We start from the raw sequence: 19,903 nt of genomic DNA, 5'->3' as shown, positions 1-19,903 counted from the left end.
TGATACATCAGTAAATCCCATCTCCATCTCTTGACCTCTGAGCCCCATTAACATCAACACCATCATGGACGCTCATCAGGGGTCAGCTGCCCCCCTCCCACACCCCACCCATGTTATTTACTAACATTTCGATGTGCTATGTAATTGATACTTTTTTTTCCCCTCAGTGTGAAGACGGGAGAAAACACTGGTCTTCACGCCAACTGAAAACAGTAGCGGTGGTTAACTAAAGATGTATGTACGTTTACTCTTCGATACAGTATACGAAGGAAATGTGCCCCCTCCTACAAAATGCAGGAAATATTTACCCTGAAACCTTAAACATTCAGTTTCAAACACAAAAAAAAGAAACCGAAGCCTTTACCACACACACACATAATTCTTTAATTCCTCTTGACCAACATTTTAATCAAAGACCAAAACAGAGTTCTGGTTTCAACAGTTGTCAGGTTCACAGTGAGATGCAAATATACTTGATTGTCCACATACAGTACACGAGAACTTCGCAGACGTCTGCGTGCTGCGTGAAGAATTGCATATTCATCTAGAGAAGTGAGGTAGCACTGTTTCAGTGTTCAACTGCCTCAAGCCTGAGGTCATCAATGGTACATTCGTCGTGTTTATAAAAATACAGCACAACAACTCCAGCCGTGGAGACTGAGCGATAACTGCGGCGAGATTCCTGAGTCCAGAATAATCGATCTTCTCTTGTGGATATTTCAATGAGGTATATACGGTATCACTTCCATTCTACATGTGGTGCTGCGCAAATAACCCTGAATGTGATTCACTCATCGACACAAAATACATTTAGCTGTGGTTTCGAGGCAGAACTAGAGCATTAAATAGAAAAAAAATATATAGCAAAATAACTGTAGGAGGTTTTGTTTGGTATCATTTTGATACATGGTGCCTGACACCTGTGCGGCACATCCCTGAAAGTCTGAACTACGAAAACACGATATGGCTTCAGCTTACAGTCCGGAGCTAAGTTATCCAGCAGAAGGCTTTTTGGTATTATTCAGCTGCACTTTGGAAACCTCAACGTTTAGATGAGGACAAAAGTGACAGAGCTATACATGATCATCTAGCAATTCAAGAGTGAGAGCTTCACTTGGTATTTTTTATATATATTTTTTACAACAAAACACTAACCAGGCACTAGTTAAACCGTGTGATGAAGAACTAAAAAAACTGCACCGCTGACAATGAGTTACACGTTTTGCCGATAGATGAGGTACTATACGGTTGGACCATAGTCACGAACAAAACCACTGAGGCTGACAAGCTTTTTATAAAAAAAAAAAAAAAAAGAAAGAAAAAAAAACCACCTGATTTGAGGCTCAATTTGGTCCCTTGGATGAAGTGGAGGACGAGGAAGAGGGACTGTGGGAGGAAGAGAAGGCACTGAAACCACTTTTCCCTGCCTGTGTCACAGCCTGCGACACCACAGGGGCAGCAGACTTCTGGGCAAACAGTGTTCCTGTAATGTGGAGGAGAAAGATCACAGCAATGAGGACAACAATCTAAAACCAAAACGAGGAACCTAAGGAATAAACAAATGACATTTACTATTTGAAGGAAAGAATATGCCGTATAGGTTACGTGAACTGTATTGCCTTTTACTCCATTTTATTTTTTGCTGTGATATTTATTTTCCTTGTGTCATTGTTTGTACCGTGTTGATTGTGCTGCTGTAGGTTGTGCATACACACTTACACACTGTTGTTGCTTTGTGTGCGTCAATGTTTAACGTTACTTTGCTGCGGCGACGTACCAAGTCTCCCCATTGTGTGAATAATAAAGGCTATATCTATCTAGCACACAGTACATAAATGTGATCAGAGATTATGAAAGTAGGATAACAGGAGCACACTCTAGAACAGAGGTAGGCAATTAAAATTCCTGAGGGGCCACATTACTATATATACAGTAGTGTGTGTATATATATATATATATATATATATATATATATATATATATATATATATATATATATATATATATATATATATATATATGTATACACACACACCTCGGTTTTCGAACGTCCCGGACTTCGAACAAATCGGAGTTCGAACAAAAATTTCGAGATTTTTTTTGCTTCTGATTTCGAACGAAAATCCAGAACTGGAACATAACGTGCGCGGACTGATCAGCTGACCCATGACGCACTTTGTTATTGTGTATAATGCAGCCTCTGTAAGCAGACGTGTCCCGTTAGCTACATGTACTGACTGTTTTTTCTTCATATTGAGGTGTAAAACCTTTCCTGTCTCCACACTGTATGTGTGTGTGTGTGTATATATATATATATATATATATATATATATATATATATATATATATATATATATATATATAATTATTTGATTAAGTGTAGTGCATTTTAAAATTGAGATTAACATCACCCCTTTAATATTGCAATACTGACAACATTGATATGGTGGACGAAATTGCATCCATATATCCATCCATATCTGCCTCTAAAGATACTACTGAATTTATTGGGCGAAATACAGACGAAATACAAAACAGACGAAATACAAAACACGGCCAATGAATCTGAAAAACACAATATATACCGAACTGTTTACACCCACAGACCGCACTTTCATGTCTGCCAGCGCAATTCACCCCCTTGACGTAGGGTGGCGCTGTGAGCTCGAGTCCTGTTGGTTCAACTGAATCGCCATTATAGTAAGAACTGCAGCTATATTTTTGGTGCATCGAGATCATTTGTGTCAGATCAACACTCGACCACCACCAAACAGCAGTTCTAAAACATGGCACGATTTGCTTGTAGTATCATACAAGAGAGGCTTAGTTCTGACGTCTGAGGTCCGACTTGATTCGCAAGTGGCTCACATCTCAGGTGCGTTAACAGGGCTGAGACCAGGTCTGTGTATTCACCACAAACAGAGACCAAGGTAGCATCCCCCCCACCTTTCTATATAGTACTCTGCCGCTGTACCAACTGGTCTCAAGTGAAGTGGCGCCATCAAGGGGCGTCTTTTCTGTTGGTTTCGACATTGACACGTGAATCAAAACCATACCATATATATATATATATATATATATATATATATATATATATATATATATATATATATATATATATATATATATATATATATATCTTAGTATTGATATTCAGGCAGATCCTTATTTTAAAATGAGTATTACCCATAGAAAAACACCTTTATTAGAAGAAAATCAAATAGCTAATGGAGTTCTATTGAGAATTGAAATAGTGGTTACTGGTGGAAAAAGAGGACTATTTCTGTCTAGTTTTGCGATGCCCTCACGAGGGAGGAATAAATTCAGGCAAAGTTTGCCCATGTCTGAAGCTCAAAACCCTCATCACGACTTGACAAGGCATGACATGCAGACAAATGCTCAGTCAGTTCATCACATATCATGAAGCGGTTCCGTACTCACCAGAGTAAACGGTACCATTCACTTCCACAGACATGCTGATGCTGGCCGCTCCATTCGTAGTGATGCTCAGGGACATGTCCTGTTTGTTTTCTGGAGGAAGCACCAAAGTGTGAGACACCTTCAGTGATGCAGAGGTCAAACATGAGGCAAACTCACCGTGCCCGTTGTTGAGCTTCAGGTTCACGGGGTTGAAGTGGGAGGCCATGGCCAGCAGGTTTTGCTGAAGGGCCTGCTGCATGAGACGCTGCTGCTCTTCAGCCAGTCGCATCATTTTCTTCTCGGGTCCGTCCGCGGCGCCGGCCGAGCCTCTCTCCAGACGCTCCCGGAGGTGTTCCATGGTCGCCGCCTGAGCCAGCTGTTGCTGCTGCTGCTGCTGCTGGTGACTCAGCGCCAGGGCCACGGGCAGCCGGGCAGGCATGATCGGAGCCGGGGTCTCATCGGAAGAAACTAAAGCAGAAACATATAATACAAGAAATAAATACAGCTCCTCTAGTCTGTTTTTACTGAACCTATCCTCGCTGTATTGTTAATGAACAGGTGCTTTAGTCCTGCTTAGAGGAGCTCAAACATTTGGAGATTAAAGGACCTTATATAAAAACAATATACACCCACATCTTTTAGAGACAATCACACCACAAACATATTTAGGGAAAGTTAAATATTGTCCCAGAAAGACAAACAGTAGCGGATGCTATCTTACCATTCTAAGAACTGAAGGCTAATATGTCAACAAGAGCGTCATGTGACCAAAGAAACTCAGTATGCAGCAAACATTTTCATGAGGATGAACTCATAATCAAACAAGTGGAGACAGCATGACTTCATTCCTGTGAAGGAGCCACAGAAACGACACACCAGTCATAAACACACCTTTGCTTCTCTTCAAAACCGGGCTGGCCATTTGATTGGGGTCACTGTTGCCGGTGGCCGTAGGCGGCATGGTGGGCGAGGACAGCAGTGCGTGGGGTCCAGAGCTCGGGGAGGGAGAGTAGCGGTACAGACTGTTGGTGTAGCTGGGGCGTCGACCTTCTCTGCGGTTGTTGTCGATGGCTGCCTGCAGCTCTCCGGGAGAACTGAGACCCTTCTTGTCACACTCAAATGCATATAGGTACTTCATGTATCTATGAAGAGACAAACATAGTTGTGATGTTTTGATGTCGGCTGTTCTGCCCAGTCATGAGTGATAAGTTGGTCATAAATGGAAAAGGACTGGGTTCAAATAACATATAATCCAGACAAAACGTGACGCTGTGTGAAGTCAGTGTTCCTTCACTTGTGTGTGTCACCTACTGTGTGCGAAGAGTGAAGGCAGCGCTGGTGATGGACGTGGGGAGATTGAGACCCCTGGTGATCTCCCTCCAGATCTTCTTGTTGATGACTTCGACCAGGCCTCCCTTGTCTGTCACAAGTCTATACAGCTTGTAGAGGTCCAGAACCTGCTTGGCCATGATGGGAATGCGGTTGACTGGGGTTCCTGACAGAAACACAGACAATAAAAAAAAACATAAATATTGACCTAGAAGTAGTTAATTTCAACCCTAGTTTATTGCAAACATACGATTCCATTTCTACGTTGCATCAGGACTTGAAAATGCCAGATTTTTAGATTTTAAAAGTACTAGGATGTATTTCAATGAAGCCATCAGGGTTGGTTGGAAACAACTTCACTCAGACATTAATCGATTTTGTTTTGTTTATGAACATTCAAAAGTTGCCCCCATTGTTCTCTTTGTCTTTTATAACAGACAGAAACCAAACGTTTTGACTTCAGGCACAACATACAATAATAGAAACACTGTAATGAATCATCTTCCATGTGACTATGAAAAATGTGGATTTACCACCATCCTGAAGGCTTTCTCATTCATTTCCTGCTGCCAGGTTCTTTATTGCGTCTCCAGTTCTGTGTCTCCAGTTCTGTGTCTCATAGGACCTCTGGAGTGCTACTGCCACCTGCTGCCTGGTCAGCTCAATGAGTCAGATTGTTGCCAACACGTGGGGCAATGACCATGGGAAAATCACAGTGTGGCTGGAAATTTGAGGTACGGACCTGTTAGTTTCCTCAGTCCTGTAAATTAACATAAATCTGCAGAGTACTAATTGACAAAAAGATATTTAAGTGTCTTGTGACATGGTTTTTGAACACATGACTCTGTCATTACTCATTATATTCGGGCGATTATGCTCCATTGGGCAAGATACTTTGCCACCTCTCAGCTTTGCTGGGAAGAGCATTGGTGTCACTGCCTTTATTTCCAGGAATTTCTCTCTGCCGCTCATTTCCCGCTCACTTTATGGACCATGGTGTGAATGTGGTCTGCTCATTTAAAGTGACATTTCTAGCCTGCCAAGCTTCCTCGCACTCTTTTCAGCTCTTTTCTTTTATCCACTCTACTCTAAATTCTTCCTTCATATCTGGTAGAATGAATTTCTTTTCTGATTTTATTCAATTCTCCACAGCCTCCATTGTGTGGCTCATAATACTCCTGCTCTCCATTAAACCCAATTATCCCTGATGGTTTCCTCCGGAAGATTTATTAATTCCTGATCCAAGACCACGACTTAATTAGGATTTTGTTTTTTTCCTTGCCATAATTATATCATCCCCCATTGTTCTGATCCCCTGCTCTAGCGATGATAATGTCAGACCTTTAAGTACTATTGATTTAACGGGTCTCACTTTGGCTTTTCACCATCGTCCAGTCAGGTGCCTTTGATGTCAGTACTGCCTTTTAATGCTTGCTTTTTGACAACTTTATCACAACCTTCTGTTTCGAGCATCATATGCTGACATCAGCAGATTTTTTAGAAGATATTGATATTGTTGAGACTACACTGGGTGACTTGTGTTATCTTTTAATGGTAAAAATAATCAGCTACTCCCATGTTAAAAAAAAACAAAAACATGTTAATGTTCAAAATAGCATAAAAGTTAATATTAGGAGTGATCTGGATCAGAATCATTTAAACAATTCTTTAACATTTTCAGCATTTGGATCCATAATTTATTTCTTTTTTGCCATTGGGAGATTGTCCTGGGGGTTGACTGAAGCTGCTTGGGGGAGGTTTGCACTCTCCAAGTGTATTAATAGTTTATATTCAAATAATTTTTTCAATGAGTGAGTTTCAGTCACAACACCAACAGTAATTGAAAAGGATATCTTGAGGACCATCATTCTAAAAACTAATAAGGCAGTCTTTAGAATAATAGACTGGTGTGGCTAAGAGCCGTTTGTTTACCTTAGTTTTTATAGGAACACAGGAACAGTACGTTTTATGTCTCCAATGAACAGTGACAAATCTGGCGACAAACGCATGATGCTTCATTAGTGAGATCTTTTTCATGTATCTGTTGTTAGGGTTCACTGCCATTTTGGCAGCTCTGGCCATCTGAAGATGATGTGGAGTTCAAATTGTACCTTCAGAATTGGATTATTTTTTTTATGAAGTGACCAATAATAAGAGCGTGATGCAACTTGGAGGTCAGTTTCACAAGTGCCTTTTACTTAATCCAGTGTCTTGAGTCAAAAACGTTTTTTTTTCTTCTCCAGACCAAAGCTACAAAGCCTGTTTATTTACTTGCATTGTTTGTAATGGGTTCCCATAACAGGTCAACTACACATTAACACAATGTGTGTGTGGATGGCTGGACAGAAGAGTCACTGGGTTCCTCTCCCATCTTGGAGCTGCTAGCTTGTCAGGTAAAATGGCTAACCATAAATAATCGGTGCAGTAAGCCTCATGCAATTAAGCGTGTTTTGGGTGAGTGGGGTGGGGGGGTTGGGCACATTCCACAACCGCAGCTCTGCGTATTGATCGAGTGAAGCGGAGGGAGTGATATTAAGATCAGCAGAGTCATGCCGATCAGGGTTGACAGCTAACCCCACCAATCCCCATCTGGAGTAAAGCGATTTAATGAAGGAGGCTAAATGAAGTTGCTGCAATAAGATTAACCTGTTCTTAGGATAAACACATGGCAACAACAAACGCACACAATTGGCACGATGATGACCCTTGTCCTCAAGTAAGCCGGTCACATCGAGTCCAGTCACAAGTGTGGTGTGAGGTTTTGTTATATAGTAAAAGAGGAGGAGGGACTATTCTGCCATGTTTTTTTCCCCCTTGGTGCCTTGGAGAGACTCAAATGTATTTATTAAAAAAATCTATCAAAATGTGCAGAAACCCCTAAAGTTCCCAAACGCTATATACTTTATTTTTAAAGTTGCTGACTTCACACTCTCGTGATGTGTGAAAGACACGTACTGCCTCCCTCTACCACTCTGATATCTCATGATCTTCCGAATGAATAAGTAACAATTTAAAACAAAGTCATGTGTGTAGTCCGAATTCCTTTCTCTTACCTCGTTTCTGCATAAAGACGAACAGTTCATCAAGAAATTCCTTCCGTTGTGGGTCGTTGTCCAGTTCATAAAGCTATAGAGAAAAAAAATGACGGTCATGTGACAGCACCAGGCATGTTTGTTTATATCCAACCATCAACTCTTCTAACCTTGGCAAAGTCTCTGGATGATTCCCGTGCTCTTCCTCCATCGGTGTCTTCTGACCAGATCCCACCAGCTCTCTACAAAAAACACCAGAGATAAAACATGAATTCTTGACTGGTGGATAAAAATATTGATTTTTTTTTCAGTCAAATAACACAGGACAACATCGCAACCCTTTTCAATGAGATGTCAGAATTGAGTTTTTCCTTTCAAATCCAGCTCTCCTCGCCGGTGGTGTTACAGTGGTGTGTGCATACAAACACTTTCTCAGTGTTTGTTTAAAGCTGCACCCTACCAACCGGAGATAAAGAAAAGCCTCGTCTCTCATTAGGTGGTGTGGTTTTGACATGTTATTCCTCCATCACCTCCCCCTTTACGCGACAGTTAAAGGTTAAAAATGTGAGTGGAGGGCAGTGGGTGTGCAACCGTGTGGAAAGGCCTGCTGAGACGTTATTGTCCCGCCAACACGCGTTACAGCTGCATGACGATGCACGATGCAGGCACGCTGTTCAAAATGAATAATTGATGAGCAGGATACTGTAAGATAGTCATTTGACATGAGGCAAATAAGCTTTTAGAGCAATCGAGTGGGTCGATACTTGCACTCTCCTGGTTAATAACGCTGGAGAATGGATGATTTAGAATTCTATGTTACAGTAAAAGATTGTTTGGACTGCTATAGGAAGCAGTGGCTAAACAGACAGCAGTAAAAGAGGTTTATCCAAAACAACAGCTCTTTTTAAGTCATTTATGAAGGATTATCTCAGTCGCCTGTAACACAGTGTAAGTGGGTTACAGGGCAAGTTATATGACAATTGTACAACTATTACATAGAATTCAGTGAATATTTCTTCTTATATTCTACAGAGATTAACAAGGAGCCAACAGTTATTTTGGCTGCTTATTCTCACTTTCCCTATTTTTCTGAAGAGTGATGGTGTGCAACAGTGTGTAAACTTATGTCCTTGTGTGGTCTTTTTTGTTTATTTCTCTAATCCATTGTGTGTTCAGTTATGGGTTTGCGTATTTTTTTTGTTCATTTTAGTGCTTTGTGTGCAGCTAACCTTCAGCTATTTTGCATCTTTGACACCTCTTCTCCAGAGTAACTAGTAGATTCTATTCATTTTAGTCAGCTTCAACATTTAGCTTTAGCTTTGCTTATATAAAGTTTCAGTCGCCTGCCTTTTGGGTTGCTGCATTAACTGATAGGGATTGATTAGTAACCACGACCCAGCTTAATATTTACATCCCTAAACTTTGACTGATATAAAGGCAAGCGTTTTAGCTGACCACATTGAACTCTTTGATGGGATCAAAGGATGAGTGAAAACTGCCACATAAAACGCCGGCGCGTGATATAGACACTCCATCCACAAGTCTATTTTTCATCACCAATAATAAACACTGAGAACCTCAATATGAACACCTATAATTTCTTCTCTCTCTGGTCATTCACAGTTTTTTTTAAATGTGCATGAGGGCACTAGGTTCACGTGTTGTGCAAACACCAGCATGTATGGTTTCATCACATCAGCGATAAAACACATGGGAACCAATAAACTGAGTCCAGCTGCAGATCTTCCCTGGTGTTTACAGTCGAAACAGTGCATTTGCTGACCCACAATAAACCGCCATTATTTTATCTTGAAACCGTTTCTGAATCTGCTCATGTTAGACGGTTAAAAGAAAGAGTAGGACGCACGCACGCCGCCGCGCTCAACCCTTCCCGTGGTGGCTAAGGAGTTGTTGACACATGTAATAGCTTCAAGCTTAGAATTTCTAATAAAGGCCTCACACCAACCCCCCAGCAGAAAGCCTATTGATGGGAAGGTAGATAAACATCCCGGTCTTTTCACCATCAAATGGAAATAAAACCCATCCCCCCGTATTGATGAGCAAGTGAGACCTACTGTGGATCTATTAACAAAGAGCTTTCAGTTAATTGCTCACAGAGCTTTCACACATGCAGCCCTGGGAATCCCGATAGTATTCAGTATGTAGGTCAGGAAAAGGTTGCTTTTGTTTCATTTAAAGGGACTGCTTTTATTGCCATACTTAGCATATTAAATAAAACCAGAGAATTCTTGCACCACTCAAACGTTTATTGAGTGGAAGTGTGACGCGATTAATATGCCCTCACCGGAAGCTCCGAAAATCCGGTAATGGGATTAATGAAATATCAGACGCTCCAGCAGAGGGAAAGGGAACCCTGGCAGGTTTCAAAGTGACAGCGGGAGGTCTATATTTTTAATATGAATCAAATTAATGGGCCCAGATCCTTCCACGCAGGTCACCATCATTTATCTGGCTCCTTGCTGTGAGCGGGAGCTAATGGGGGGCTCTTCACCCCCACCCGCATCACATTTATGGGCTTTACAGTGAGACCGCACACGAGGAGGGAACAATGGCCGTCTAGCGCAGCAAGACCGTGGAATAACACTGGAGAAAGACTGTGTAGTTGTCTGCCAGAAATCATTACTTATTTTGTTATGCTATGATGATGAGAATGTTTATTTATATTTATTTAGTTTATACTTAACTCGTGGAATTAAAGCATAGTGTCGAATGTTTCAGAATTAAATTGAGACTTCAAACTTAATCTCCGTAGAAGTTTGATGTGGCGCTGACTGAAGTGTCAGTCACTCACATTTTTTTTTATAGTTTCATCGCTATAATTTGTGCGTTTTATTGCCTAATATCCTGCCATCCATTTCCTCACCTGTGAGACAAAAGGCTTATCTCCCCTCAAAAGACTATGATGGATTCGCATAGAAATGAGTTGTCACTGCCGAGGCAATATACCGCATTGATTACTCGCATCTGAATCAAGGTGCTGTTAAGCGTTGCCAAGCGACGCGTAATGTATGCAAAGCTGGACACGGCTTTGTCATTACAGCAGAGATCAAAACTCATTGTTCATGGAACAGTGTCCACGACAGGAAAGTCTGAAAAAAACATGCTGCTTTAACATGGGGATTTGTTGGAGGGAGAAGAAGTCATGAGAAAGTGAGTGAGGGATCAGAAGGGTTGGACACAGGAAAAGCCATTGTGCGTCACTGGAACTACTGGATGTAAAGTTTATGGGCGGCCGCTTGCTGGTATGCTGCGAGGCAAAATCCCAGCTGTCCTTCTGCCCCGAGGCCTCATTAATCTGTGTGTATTGTGCTGATGTGGGGGCGTTTCAAGGGAAGCCCAACACAGGCCCAGTTTCTTCAATACAAGTAGCTAAAAACATCCTTTTAATCGGAGAAAAAAAAATGTCTTAGTCAGTTCAAGCAGTTAACCTTTTTCCAGAAATACACACAGGAGGCCACTTCATTAATCCTGAGCTCTCGCCCCGAAACCACATCTCTGGTCCTACATGGCTTTGAAGAGACACAATTGGAAAGCAGCCAAGAGCGGCAATTAGCCGGGCCAGTGGCAAGAATCAAGACATGAGGTGCAGTTTGGTCAGAGGCAAGATCTCAAAGCGGGGTGCTAATTAAACACGATCAAGTTTAGGCAGGATGCCAAAAAAAAAAAAAGGAGACACGCTCCAGGTCGACATGAGAGCCATGGATACGATTAAGACAGGGAGAGGACACACACAGGCGTTTGTCCCGAGACTCCCGCCCTCTGCTGAGGTGAACTGATGTTTAAGTGGCTTTATATAAACACGTTTAGACTAAAATAACGTGACAATTGAATATAAAAGTTCAAATCCAGTGAGGGACGGAGGAGAATTTCCTCGCCTCGGAGGCACCTGACACCAAGAATATATATGTATATTTTCATTCATGTGACCTTAGGGTGCACCCGGGGTGCCCTTATCTGACACCTAAAACCTGATAAGATTAAAGATAAGTATGACGGTTTGAGCAGCAAAAAGATGTACAAGAGGGAAAAAATACAGACTATTACGAGGAAAACTATGCAGCTCTGTCAAGTGGCAAGATATAAACCGGTGCCAAAATGTACTGAATAAGTGAGTTGGTATTTGAGCATTGAATGAAAAGTATAATGTAATGAAGAATTCAACCTGTGAGCAAAAATTGGAAAAGGAATTATGTATGAGTATGATGAATTATTGTCTCTTCACTGCACGTCATCTGAATGTTGTGAAGACTCTTAAGCCTCAGCGAGACATGAGGTTCGTGGCTACTCACTTGTTTCACTTGCTCATCAAAGCTCCAGTCGGCGAAGCCGTTGGGTGAGGTGAAGGACGGCTGTTCAGCAGGAGACATCTCCTTCTCCTCTTGCTCCTGTTTGATGGTTGTAGGTGGAGTCTGTTGCTTCCCAGGAGCCACCAGAGGAGAAGCATATGGATTCATAGTGTAACCAGGAACCTGTTGGGTTTGAGGGTGTTTCATTTGTTGGAAAGGAGCTCCATTCTCTTCCTCCTCATCCCCCATGTCATCATTCTCTCCTTGCTCCCCCGCTTCCTGCTCATCCTCGGATTCTTCGTCGTCGTCTTCGTCCACGTCCATTCCACCCTGCTGGTTGGTGTAGGCAGCCTGGTGGTGATATGTTTGTCCATCTGCTTTGCCAAACAATGGAGAGCCAGCAGCTCTGGCTGCTGCTGCGTGTTGAGCAAACAGGAACTGAGCTTGGAGAATGTGTTTCTCCTGCAGACTGAGGTCCAGCTTGCCCCCGTGCTGTCTCTGCAACTGCTCCATCAACAGGTCCAGTTTGACTCCAGCAGGAGCCGGGGCAGCCGAGGTGCCTTCCTCAGATAGGGAGGACTGAAACATAAAACAGAGGCAGACATAAAAATGTAGCACCGAGTACCTTATTTGTCGTATGGGTTGCCAACATTTTAAGGGATATATGAGAATAATGTGATTATTGTATTGCATTGAAGGCCCATTTTGAATAGTGGGAGGAGCAGCAATAAAACCACATGGATAAGTAAAATCCCAAACCTGTCTCATCTATGTCTTCACTAGGGTTATTTAAATGCAACCACTCACAGTGCTGCAGTTGATTTACTACCTTCATAATAAAAGAACAGTATAGCCTGTGAGAAAAATGCAGCACTACAACACAGTATATTAGAAAATATACAGATAAATGGCTTCAATACGTAAAACAAAGAAACAGTGGGCAATACCAAGATTCAAAACAACATTAAAAATAGATTATTTTAATTGTGCTGTAGTGTAGATGAAAGACAGAAGCACACATATATAGCCTTGAAACACAGAATACACATCTCCACTGGGGCATATTGGCCTTTTGTGGTTTTAAAGAGTCAATCGATAAGAAAGAATAAAATGTTAAAATATGTACAACAGAATGGCATTTGAATTAACACTAAACAAACTACACTTTTAGTTTAAATATAACTAGCTAGTTGAATTCATATACAAATGAACACAATTATATGCATATTAAAAGGACAATAGTTGAAATAACTGTCAAACTAAGTAAAAAATAATTAGAAACACAGAAGCGTATAAACGATTAAGAGTTGCGCAATTCCTTCCAAACGTGTCGCACGCGTGAAAAAAAAAAAGCAAAAGCCGTGTTTGACTGATTAAAAATGAAGTTGCTTACACGAGATGAATATCGGCTTTGTTTTAACGACCATGGTGAATTGTATGGGTGAATATATCCACTTCTGTACGGGTTCTTCGACGTTTGGAAGCGCATTGGTCGGGAAACACGAAATAGGGTTTTTGGAAGTTCCCTGAAACACGTTCGAGTATAAGAGCGAGCGGCAAAAGGCCAATGTTGCAGTAAAAGGTCAGCTTTTATGAGGCTTTTGTTACAGTAGAAACACGATGTCGTCGACACTCACCGTCTGTGACTTGGAGAAATCCATCATCGCGCACAGGTCGTTTCTACTTTCTCGCTTGCGGAAGACAGAATTCACGTCGCATGACCTCCTTTTTCATACGAAAAGAGACGTTTGTAGGGGTGAAATATGATTGAGGTGCCCCTGTGGCGAGGAGGCCGGAGAGCTCGGCGCAGGAGGAGGGGTCGCGCGGCACTGCTGAACGCTTCACCTCCTGGTGGTCACTGCGCATGGAAACTCAAACATCTCCGATTGTCTGTGGCTGCTCCGCACCCCTTGCCTGCCTCCTCCCAGACCCGCCCCCGACAGCTCCCGCCCGGCTCGTAAACTGCCTTTGCCCGCCTGTCTCCGGAGTGGCCACTTCACAAGGAAATCCCACCCAGAACTTGACCAAAACCGCCTCTAATTTGAGCCTTTACACGTGTGTGCGGTGGCTGGGAATAAACAGTCGAGTATTTATAGAGGATTTATTGGAGCCATGATGCTATAGGAGTCGATATGAGATGGAACCATGTTTAAAGCCATGGCAGGCCTCCACCAGCCCCTTTGTTATGTTTGTACACTGGGAGGAAATCAGAGGGCATACAAACTCCACACCCAGAGTCGCTACCTTCTTGCTGTGAGCCTCAGATCTCAACGGATTTATAACTCAATCCACGACTTTATCATCTGTGCCATGTTTAGATCAGCTCATAAATGCACCCAGAAATAGGTCACCTGATTATGTTGAATGGGGGCCGCACCCAAACTGCAATATAATTCTATAGGGCCTGTGATAGTTCAACACTCCCACCACTCAACCAGACGTTCCATAACAGCTCTAGGGAACGGCTAAGCGGGAGCCAACAATCCACAAAAGTGAACTACACACATCAAGAGATTAGATTAGATTAGATTAGATTAGATGGCCTTTATTAGTCCCACAAATTCAACATGTCACAGCAGCCGTTGACAATGAAGACAATGACACAAGACATTAAAGGAACACAACAAACATCAAAGACGTCCACACAGCATCAGCAAAAAACTCACCAGCTATCAAACACACTAGACAAATCAATAAATACCCATGATATATAAACAAATATCATGACAAAATACATGAAATATCGGTAAATAGAAAATGATCAATTCTGTAAATAATAATCTGTATAAATAGGTGTCTGCTGTTCAAGGAGCAAAAGGGTCTTTTGCGTTGTCACTTTAGCTCTGACAGCACTGAGTACAAAGGAGCGTTGGAATGCTCCTTTAATTTGAATCCCAACCCATGGTGCAACTTGATCCCAAGACGTATACTATCGCACTCAAATCTCTGAACAGAAATGCCTAACTACATGATCAAACACTCATGGATCAATAATCAAAAGGTTCAATTTCCTCCTCAAGTGTATAACTTGACCTGTAAATGCAGATCTGCAGCCCAGATCTATATTTATTTACAGCCTCATCCAGTTCTGCGCTGCCTTCTGATCCTCAAAAACATATGAAGAATCAAACTAGTCAGTGCCTCAATGATAAAGGCACAATTTCCTCCATGTAGTTCAAGACTCAACAGATGAAGTGTAATGCTAAATACACATCATCATCTGTATATGGCTCTGTCTGAAGCCTGTTGACGCACAGAACTACTGCACCTTTAACTCTTAAAGGCAGTAGATGAATGAATGAGCCAAAGAGTTTGTTTTCTTGATCTACTTACTGACTCGGAGTGGGATTATCGGTCCAATCCAGCTTTGAGTTTCTTGATGCAAGTCAAGTTCATCCAGATTTGGCTTTGAAAGAGCAGATATACAATGCATTTTCTTGTTTTGGTGCTGGAAGATTTTGATGATGAAGATGTCAGTGGTGAGGATGCCTCTGTTTTGGCAGGTAAATAATGTCATTTATTTTAGCACATTGTGACTTTAAGGAGTCAATGGTGTTCAGTTATCACCAGAAGCTTTTACTGACTTGTCTAATTCGCACAGTTGTTTTGTACGTTCATGACCGCAATCCTTTAACTCAGTATGAAATGGAATACATTGTTCAATAAAACCGCTGCTAACATGATAATGTATTCTTTCAGAATGAATTTCTACGGTAAGTTGTGCTTGTACGACAAACTTTCACTGACATTTTAAGTATTTGATTTCATCATAACTAGCCATTAATCACACACACACATAGGATCAGATGAATTGTGGGAAAATTCAGTCAATCCATTGTGTAGTCTGGATTACAGGCGCAACTAAGAAAAAACACAATGCTAATATATTCATCAAGGAAAAACTTTAGGTAACATGACTGGTCCTACAAAAGTATTTTATCCTCCAAATCCTCATTGTTCATAGTTTATCATTGGTATGGAATTCATTTTATAATTCAAATTCAATGCAATTTGATCTTAAAAGTCTATTCGAAAGGTTGCAAAATGTGGGTTTCTATCTAAAGTACATTTCATTCAGTATTTACTTAGATATGCTTCCACAATTTCAAAGAATTTTAGTTGATAAATAGCCTTCGTTCGTGAGGATATATCACTTTTTTGGCAGAATCTGATTGAGGAAAAACGAACCACACCGCCTCCAAGGGGAGATTCAGAGGTACTGCAAGAGCAGGTAATATTAATAATCCAAAATATGTTTTTTAGTTTTGCTGATCAAGTCACTGGTGTGATGGAGGCATCTTCGCGGTTACGTTGAGATTTCCTTATGGCATGAAGGGCATTTCTTTCCCCAATAGATGTTTGCCCTGGAATTTCTGTAGGAAAAAACATGTTTATAGCAGGCACAAGTGTGAGTGGCAACTTCTGGTCAGTAGAACTTTGATCAGCTTCAAGTTCCATGATGTACTGCAACAATGAAGCTCTTGATAGCGTTCATGAAGAGTGTAAGTCAAACTGTTGTTGATGGGGCACAGAAAATGATCAATCCAGTTCGACCTGACTCCTAGTTTGTGTGATGCCCCCTCTGTTTTAAAGGTTCAAAGCCTAAGATGCACTAATATAGTTAAAGTAATAAATCACACACGTTTCAGCAGTCACTATTGAATTGAAAAAAGTCCCACAATCACCCTAAAATGAATTATCTTCTTACGTAACCCCTTATTCATTAGTTTTAAGGTTTACAAGCATTGACCTGTACTTTACAAAGGATCAAAGAGATTCCATGCAACCATTCAACATGCTGCCTTCATGCAACATTCTTTAAAAAATGGACATAAACAGTACAGTTTGAACATGTTTATTAACCAGCATGAACATTTTCCCTGAACTGAAAACAGATGTAAAAGACAAACAGTAGAATGACTGTACATTCACGTGAAAATGCTGCTCCCTGGTGGTGAAAAGCGACTCTCACAGGACCATGCACCATTCTGAAGAGGCTTGTATTGATTCATTGCTTTGACGAGCGTTTAAAGCCAAATGTTTTTATATCCCAAAATACATGTGGCACACAGTAAAAGATACTCTCCTTTATTAGGTTCTTCAATATTTTACAAGCAACAGAACTTAATAAAGGCCAAATTAAATAGCAGACGTATTAGATGAGGAAAACACAGGTTCGTGGGATTTGATGTCCACAGTCTCTCGATCTGAAACAGAGACGCACACTGTGATGTGAATGTTGCTGAACACCTGGATTCAGACATTCTGAACGGTGAAATACAGACCCCTGGTTTGTGATGTGATTTTTTAAATTATTTTGAAGTAAAATATTAACAAAATAAAGAAAAAATGATTTGTTTTTCATATGACGCATTTAATTTTTTTGTTTTTTTTGCTTTATATTTCTATCCTCAATGTCTCATAAAGAGCTACAATGCAAAAGGACATTTTTGCAGCATTGGCACAGTATTAAGGTATCACTCCTGACATAGATGCAACACAATTACATAACTCCCATAACAACATCAATCAGAAAAACAGTAAAGCATGGCACCTTCAGTTTTCAACTCAGGCCTCAGATCAGGTAGCAAACTGAGATATAAGAAACAAACCACGACAATAAATAATCCCAACCAAATGTTTTTACTCACTTTATAATTTGTCAATGCCGAGCTCTTCCGGCGTGGAGATTCCCAGCTCATCTAAAGTGGGCCTCAGCTCCTGGATGACGTACGGGTAGATCTCTTTGTGGGGACCAGCTTTGTCCTACACCAAACACATCCATCATCATTAAGTAATTTCCACCTGCTGAAAACATCAATATCGGATGTGCAATCTACCAAATAAGCATCTGCTCACCTTCACAGCTTCCAAAATTCGGATGGCACTAGCCAAGTCATCTAACCTGCGACAGGCTCGCAGAGCTGCTTCCAAGATCTTGGGCTCAGGGACCAAATCATAACCAACCAGTGTGTTCATCCCTAAGACAGGAAAATTACATGATAATAATAATTTCCTACACAGACATGCATATTTCAGGACGTTATTATACAACTACCAGTTCTTCATCACCACCTCGTACCATTCTTGGGGATTTAAGTTGGCTGCACTGTTGTTCAAAGGTTGAGTAATTGTAAAATTTGAAGCTATTTTTTTTATTTTGTTTTCTGCAGTGGCATTAGGTTGAGCTAACAGCATTGACCCTGACAAAAAAATGAGCCAGAAAAATATATCATTAAGGCCAAAGGATTAATTCATTGGCCTCATTATCAGAGCTACAGTATTTTCTGGCATGAGCCTTAACATTACACATATATTTTGCACCTGAAAAAAGTCATTAGCATTTGTCAAAAGCAAGTACAAACTAAGATATATCACAATTGAATGACAAGTTAATAGACAGGAAAAAAATGGGTTTCCTTGTGGGACACAATGCAGCCTGAAATAAAATCGATTCTTGATGATGCAATTCTGGTTTCGAACCCTACACCAGGAAATGAATTTAACATAAAAAATAAAAAAAACAATCAGGAAGTAAAGGTAGGTGGGGTTGTCTGTCAGACATGTAGTCAACTTTCTTTTATTGAAAGTCATAAAAAAATACATCATTGACCTTTGGAAACACGGTTGTTAAGCTTTATGGAGTAGAACGGTTGGATGTACAGTTTATGCATCACTATTGTACCTTTCCTGAGCTCCCAGGCATCGATATCAGGCTTGTTGAAATACGTGACCCAGCGAGCATCAAACTCCTCGTCTGTCTCGTGCTTTCCATGAGAGTACCACCTTGAGGCCAGAAGAGCTGCAAGTCCAAATAAAACATTGGATTGAAAACAATCAGGGAAAAAAGGTGAAAAACAATGAACTTGACTAACAGTGTGAGATTGGGAAACCAGTGCTCCTCGGTGGTCGGCTAAACTGAATGAGCAATACAGAAGATCCTCAGTACAGAATATATCGTGCCACCGATTGGACGGGAGCCTGTTAGAACTGTATGTCACATTAACTCTCAGCGTCACATTTATAAATAGTACGCGTTCAGCACACCTGTCACATTCCATACATGTACCTGCATATTTAGGACGGCCTAAATTTACACATGTATACACCTATATAATGAGAATACTAGATGAAATATGTATGAAGTCAAGTCCAGCATGTTTGCATCGGAGACATAGGCCTTTGACTGAGGCTTCTAACCGGGTCATGGCAAGGACATGAGACAAAACCAGGTTAAACAAACGCACAAAACACCCCCATGATAAAGGGACACCTTCTTTTAATGAGTCAACAATCAATTTTACTAAAGCCGCTCAACACAAACGTGACGATCTGTTTCCAGGGCATGTAGCATCGCTATGCTAATGCGAGCTAGCGGCACTGTAGCAACAAGTTCGCCCTTGCGGCTTCGCTCACTTCTATCCTAAGCACGCAACAACAAAAAACAGTCATGGTGCAACAGACACGCACCTTGGCACCCGGGTTTCGTGCGGGTTAGGCTCCGGGCCCCGGAGAGAGAGAGTCGGACGGCTGCGCTGAACATGATGCGGGACTGCCAGCTACTCGGGCCGGACACTTGCTGCTAAGAAGGAAGCTATGGCTAACACACTGGCTCGTCTCGTCCCGAACCTCGAATACGCATGCGTATTACTTTACTACGCTTTCACACGATGGCAACTCCTGCTCATTGATGGAGCGCCTTTCATCGTGTGGTTTAACGGTCTGACAAAGTATAGACCAGGAAACAACATGAAAGTACAGTGTGGTGTCCTTCATGACGAAACAATAGATCTAAATAACACATATACACGTTCT

The 19,903-nt window shown here is 41.4% G+C and overlaps 2 protein-coding genes across 2 annotated transcripts; both read right to left on the bottom strand.

Moving 5' to 3' along the window:
• Positions 1-335: 335 nt before the first annotated feature.
• Positions 336-13,996, bottom strand: LOC128771344 (AT-rich interactive domain-containing protein 3B-like). The gene is made up of 9 exons (XM_053886722.1): positions 13,726-13,996; positions 12,092-12,667; positions 7,952-8,023; positions 7,803-7,875; positions 4,732-4,915; positions 4,312-4,562; positions 3,598-3,888; positions 3,442-3,531; positions 336-1,483 (listed from the first exon to the last, which is right to left on the bottom strand). Exons 1-9 carry the CDS (start codon positions 13,750-13,752, stop codon positions 1,344-1,346), a joined length of 1,704 nt encoding a protein of 567 aa, XP_053742697.1. The 5' UTR covers positions 13,753-13,996; the 3' UTR covers positions 336-1,343.
• Positions 13,997-16,927: 2,931 nt separating this feature from the next.
• On the bottom strand, positions 16,928-19,778 carry LOC128771352 (cytochrome c oxidase subunit 5A, mitochondrial). Its single transcript, XM_053886732.1, has 5 exons — positions 19,559-19,778; positions 18,774-18,890; positions 17,948-18,069; positions 17,740-17,854; positions 16,928-17,295 (listed from the first exon to the last, which is right to left on the bottom strand). Exons 1-4 carry the CDS (start codon positions 19,629-19,631, stop codon positions 17,741-17,743), a joined length of 426 nt encoding a protein of 141 aa, XP_053742707.1. The 5' UTR covers positions 19,632-19,778; the 3' UTR covers positions 16,928-17,295; position 17,740.
• Positions 19,779-19,903: the final 125 nt, after the last annotated feature.

The sequence above is a fragment of the Synchiropus splendidus genome, chromosome 14, assembly GCF_027744825.2.
Source record: "Synchiropus splendidus isolate RoL2022-P1 chromosome 14, RoL_Sspl_1.0, whole genome shotgun sequence".
In the NCBI taxonomy this organism is placed as follows: domain Eukaryota; kingdom Metazoa; phylum Chordata; class Actinopteri; order Syngnathiformes; family Callionymidae; genus Synchiropus; species Synchiropus splendidus.
The sequence above is the reverse complement of the archived record's forward strand: the minus strand, read 5'-3'. Positions and strand labels throughout refer to the sequence as shown.

Bases quoted from the DNA above. Each gene is read 5' to 3' on its own strand.
- LOC128771344 (XM_053886722.1), bottom strand. From the start codon at position 13,752: ATGATGGATTTCTCCAAGTCACAGACG. The intron at 7,876-7,951 runs GTTAGAAGAGTT...TTTTCTCTATAG, and splicing joins CATCCAGAGACTTTGCCAAG to CTTTATGAACTGGACAACGA. The intron at 3,532-3,597 runs GTGAGTTTGCCT...TGCTTCCTCCAG, and splicing joins GAAGCTCAACAACGGGCACG to AAAACAAACAGGACATGTCC.
- LOC128771352 (XM_053886732.1), bottom strand. From the start codon at position 19,631: ATGTTCAGCGCAGCCGTCCGACTCTCTCTCTCCGGGGCCCGGAGCCTA. The intron at 18,891-19,558 runs GTGCGTGTCTGT...TTGGACTTGCAG, and splicing joins CACGAAACCCGGGTGCCAAG to CTCTTCTGGCCTCAAGGTGG. The intron at 17,855-17,947 runs GTGAGCAGATGC...TGTTTGGTGTAG, and splicing joins GAATTTTGGAAGCTGTGAAG to GACAAAGCTGGTCCCCACAA.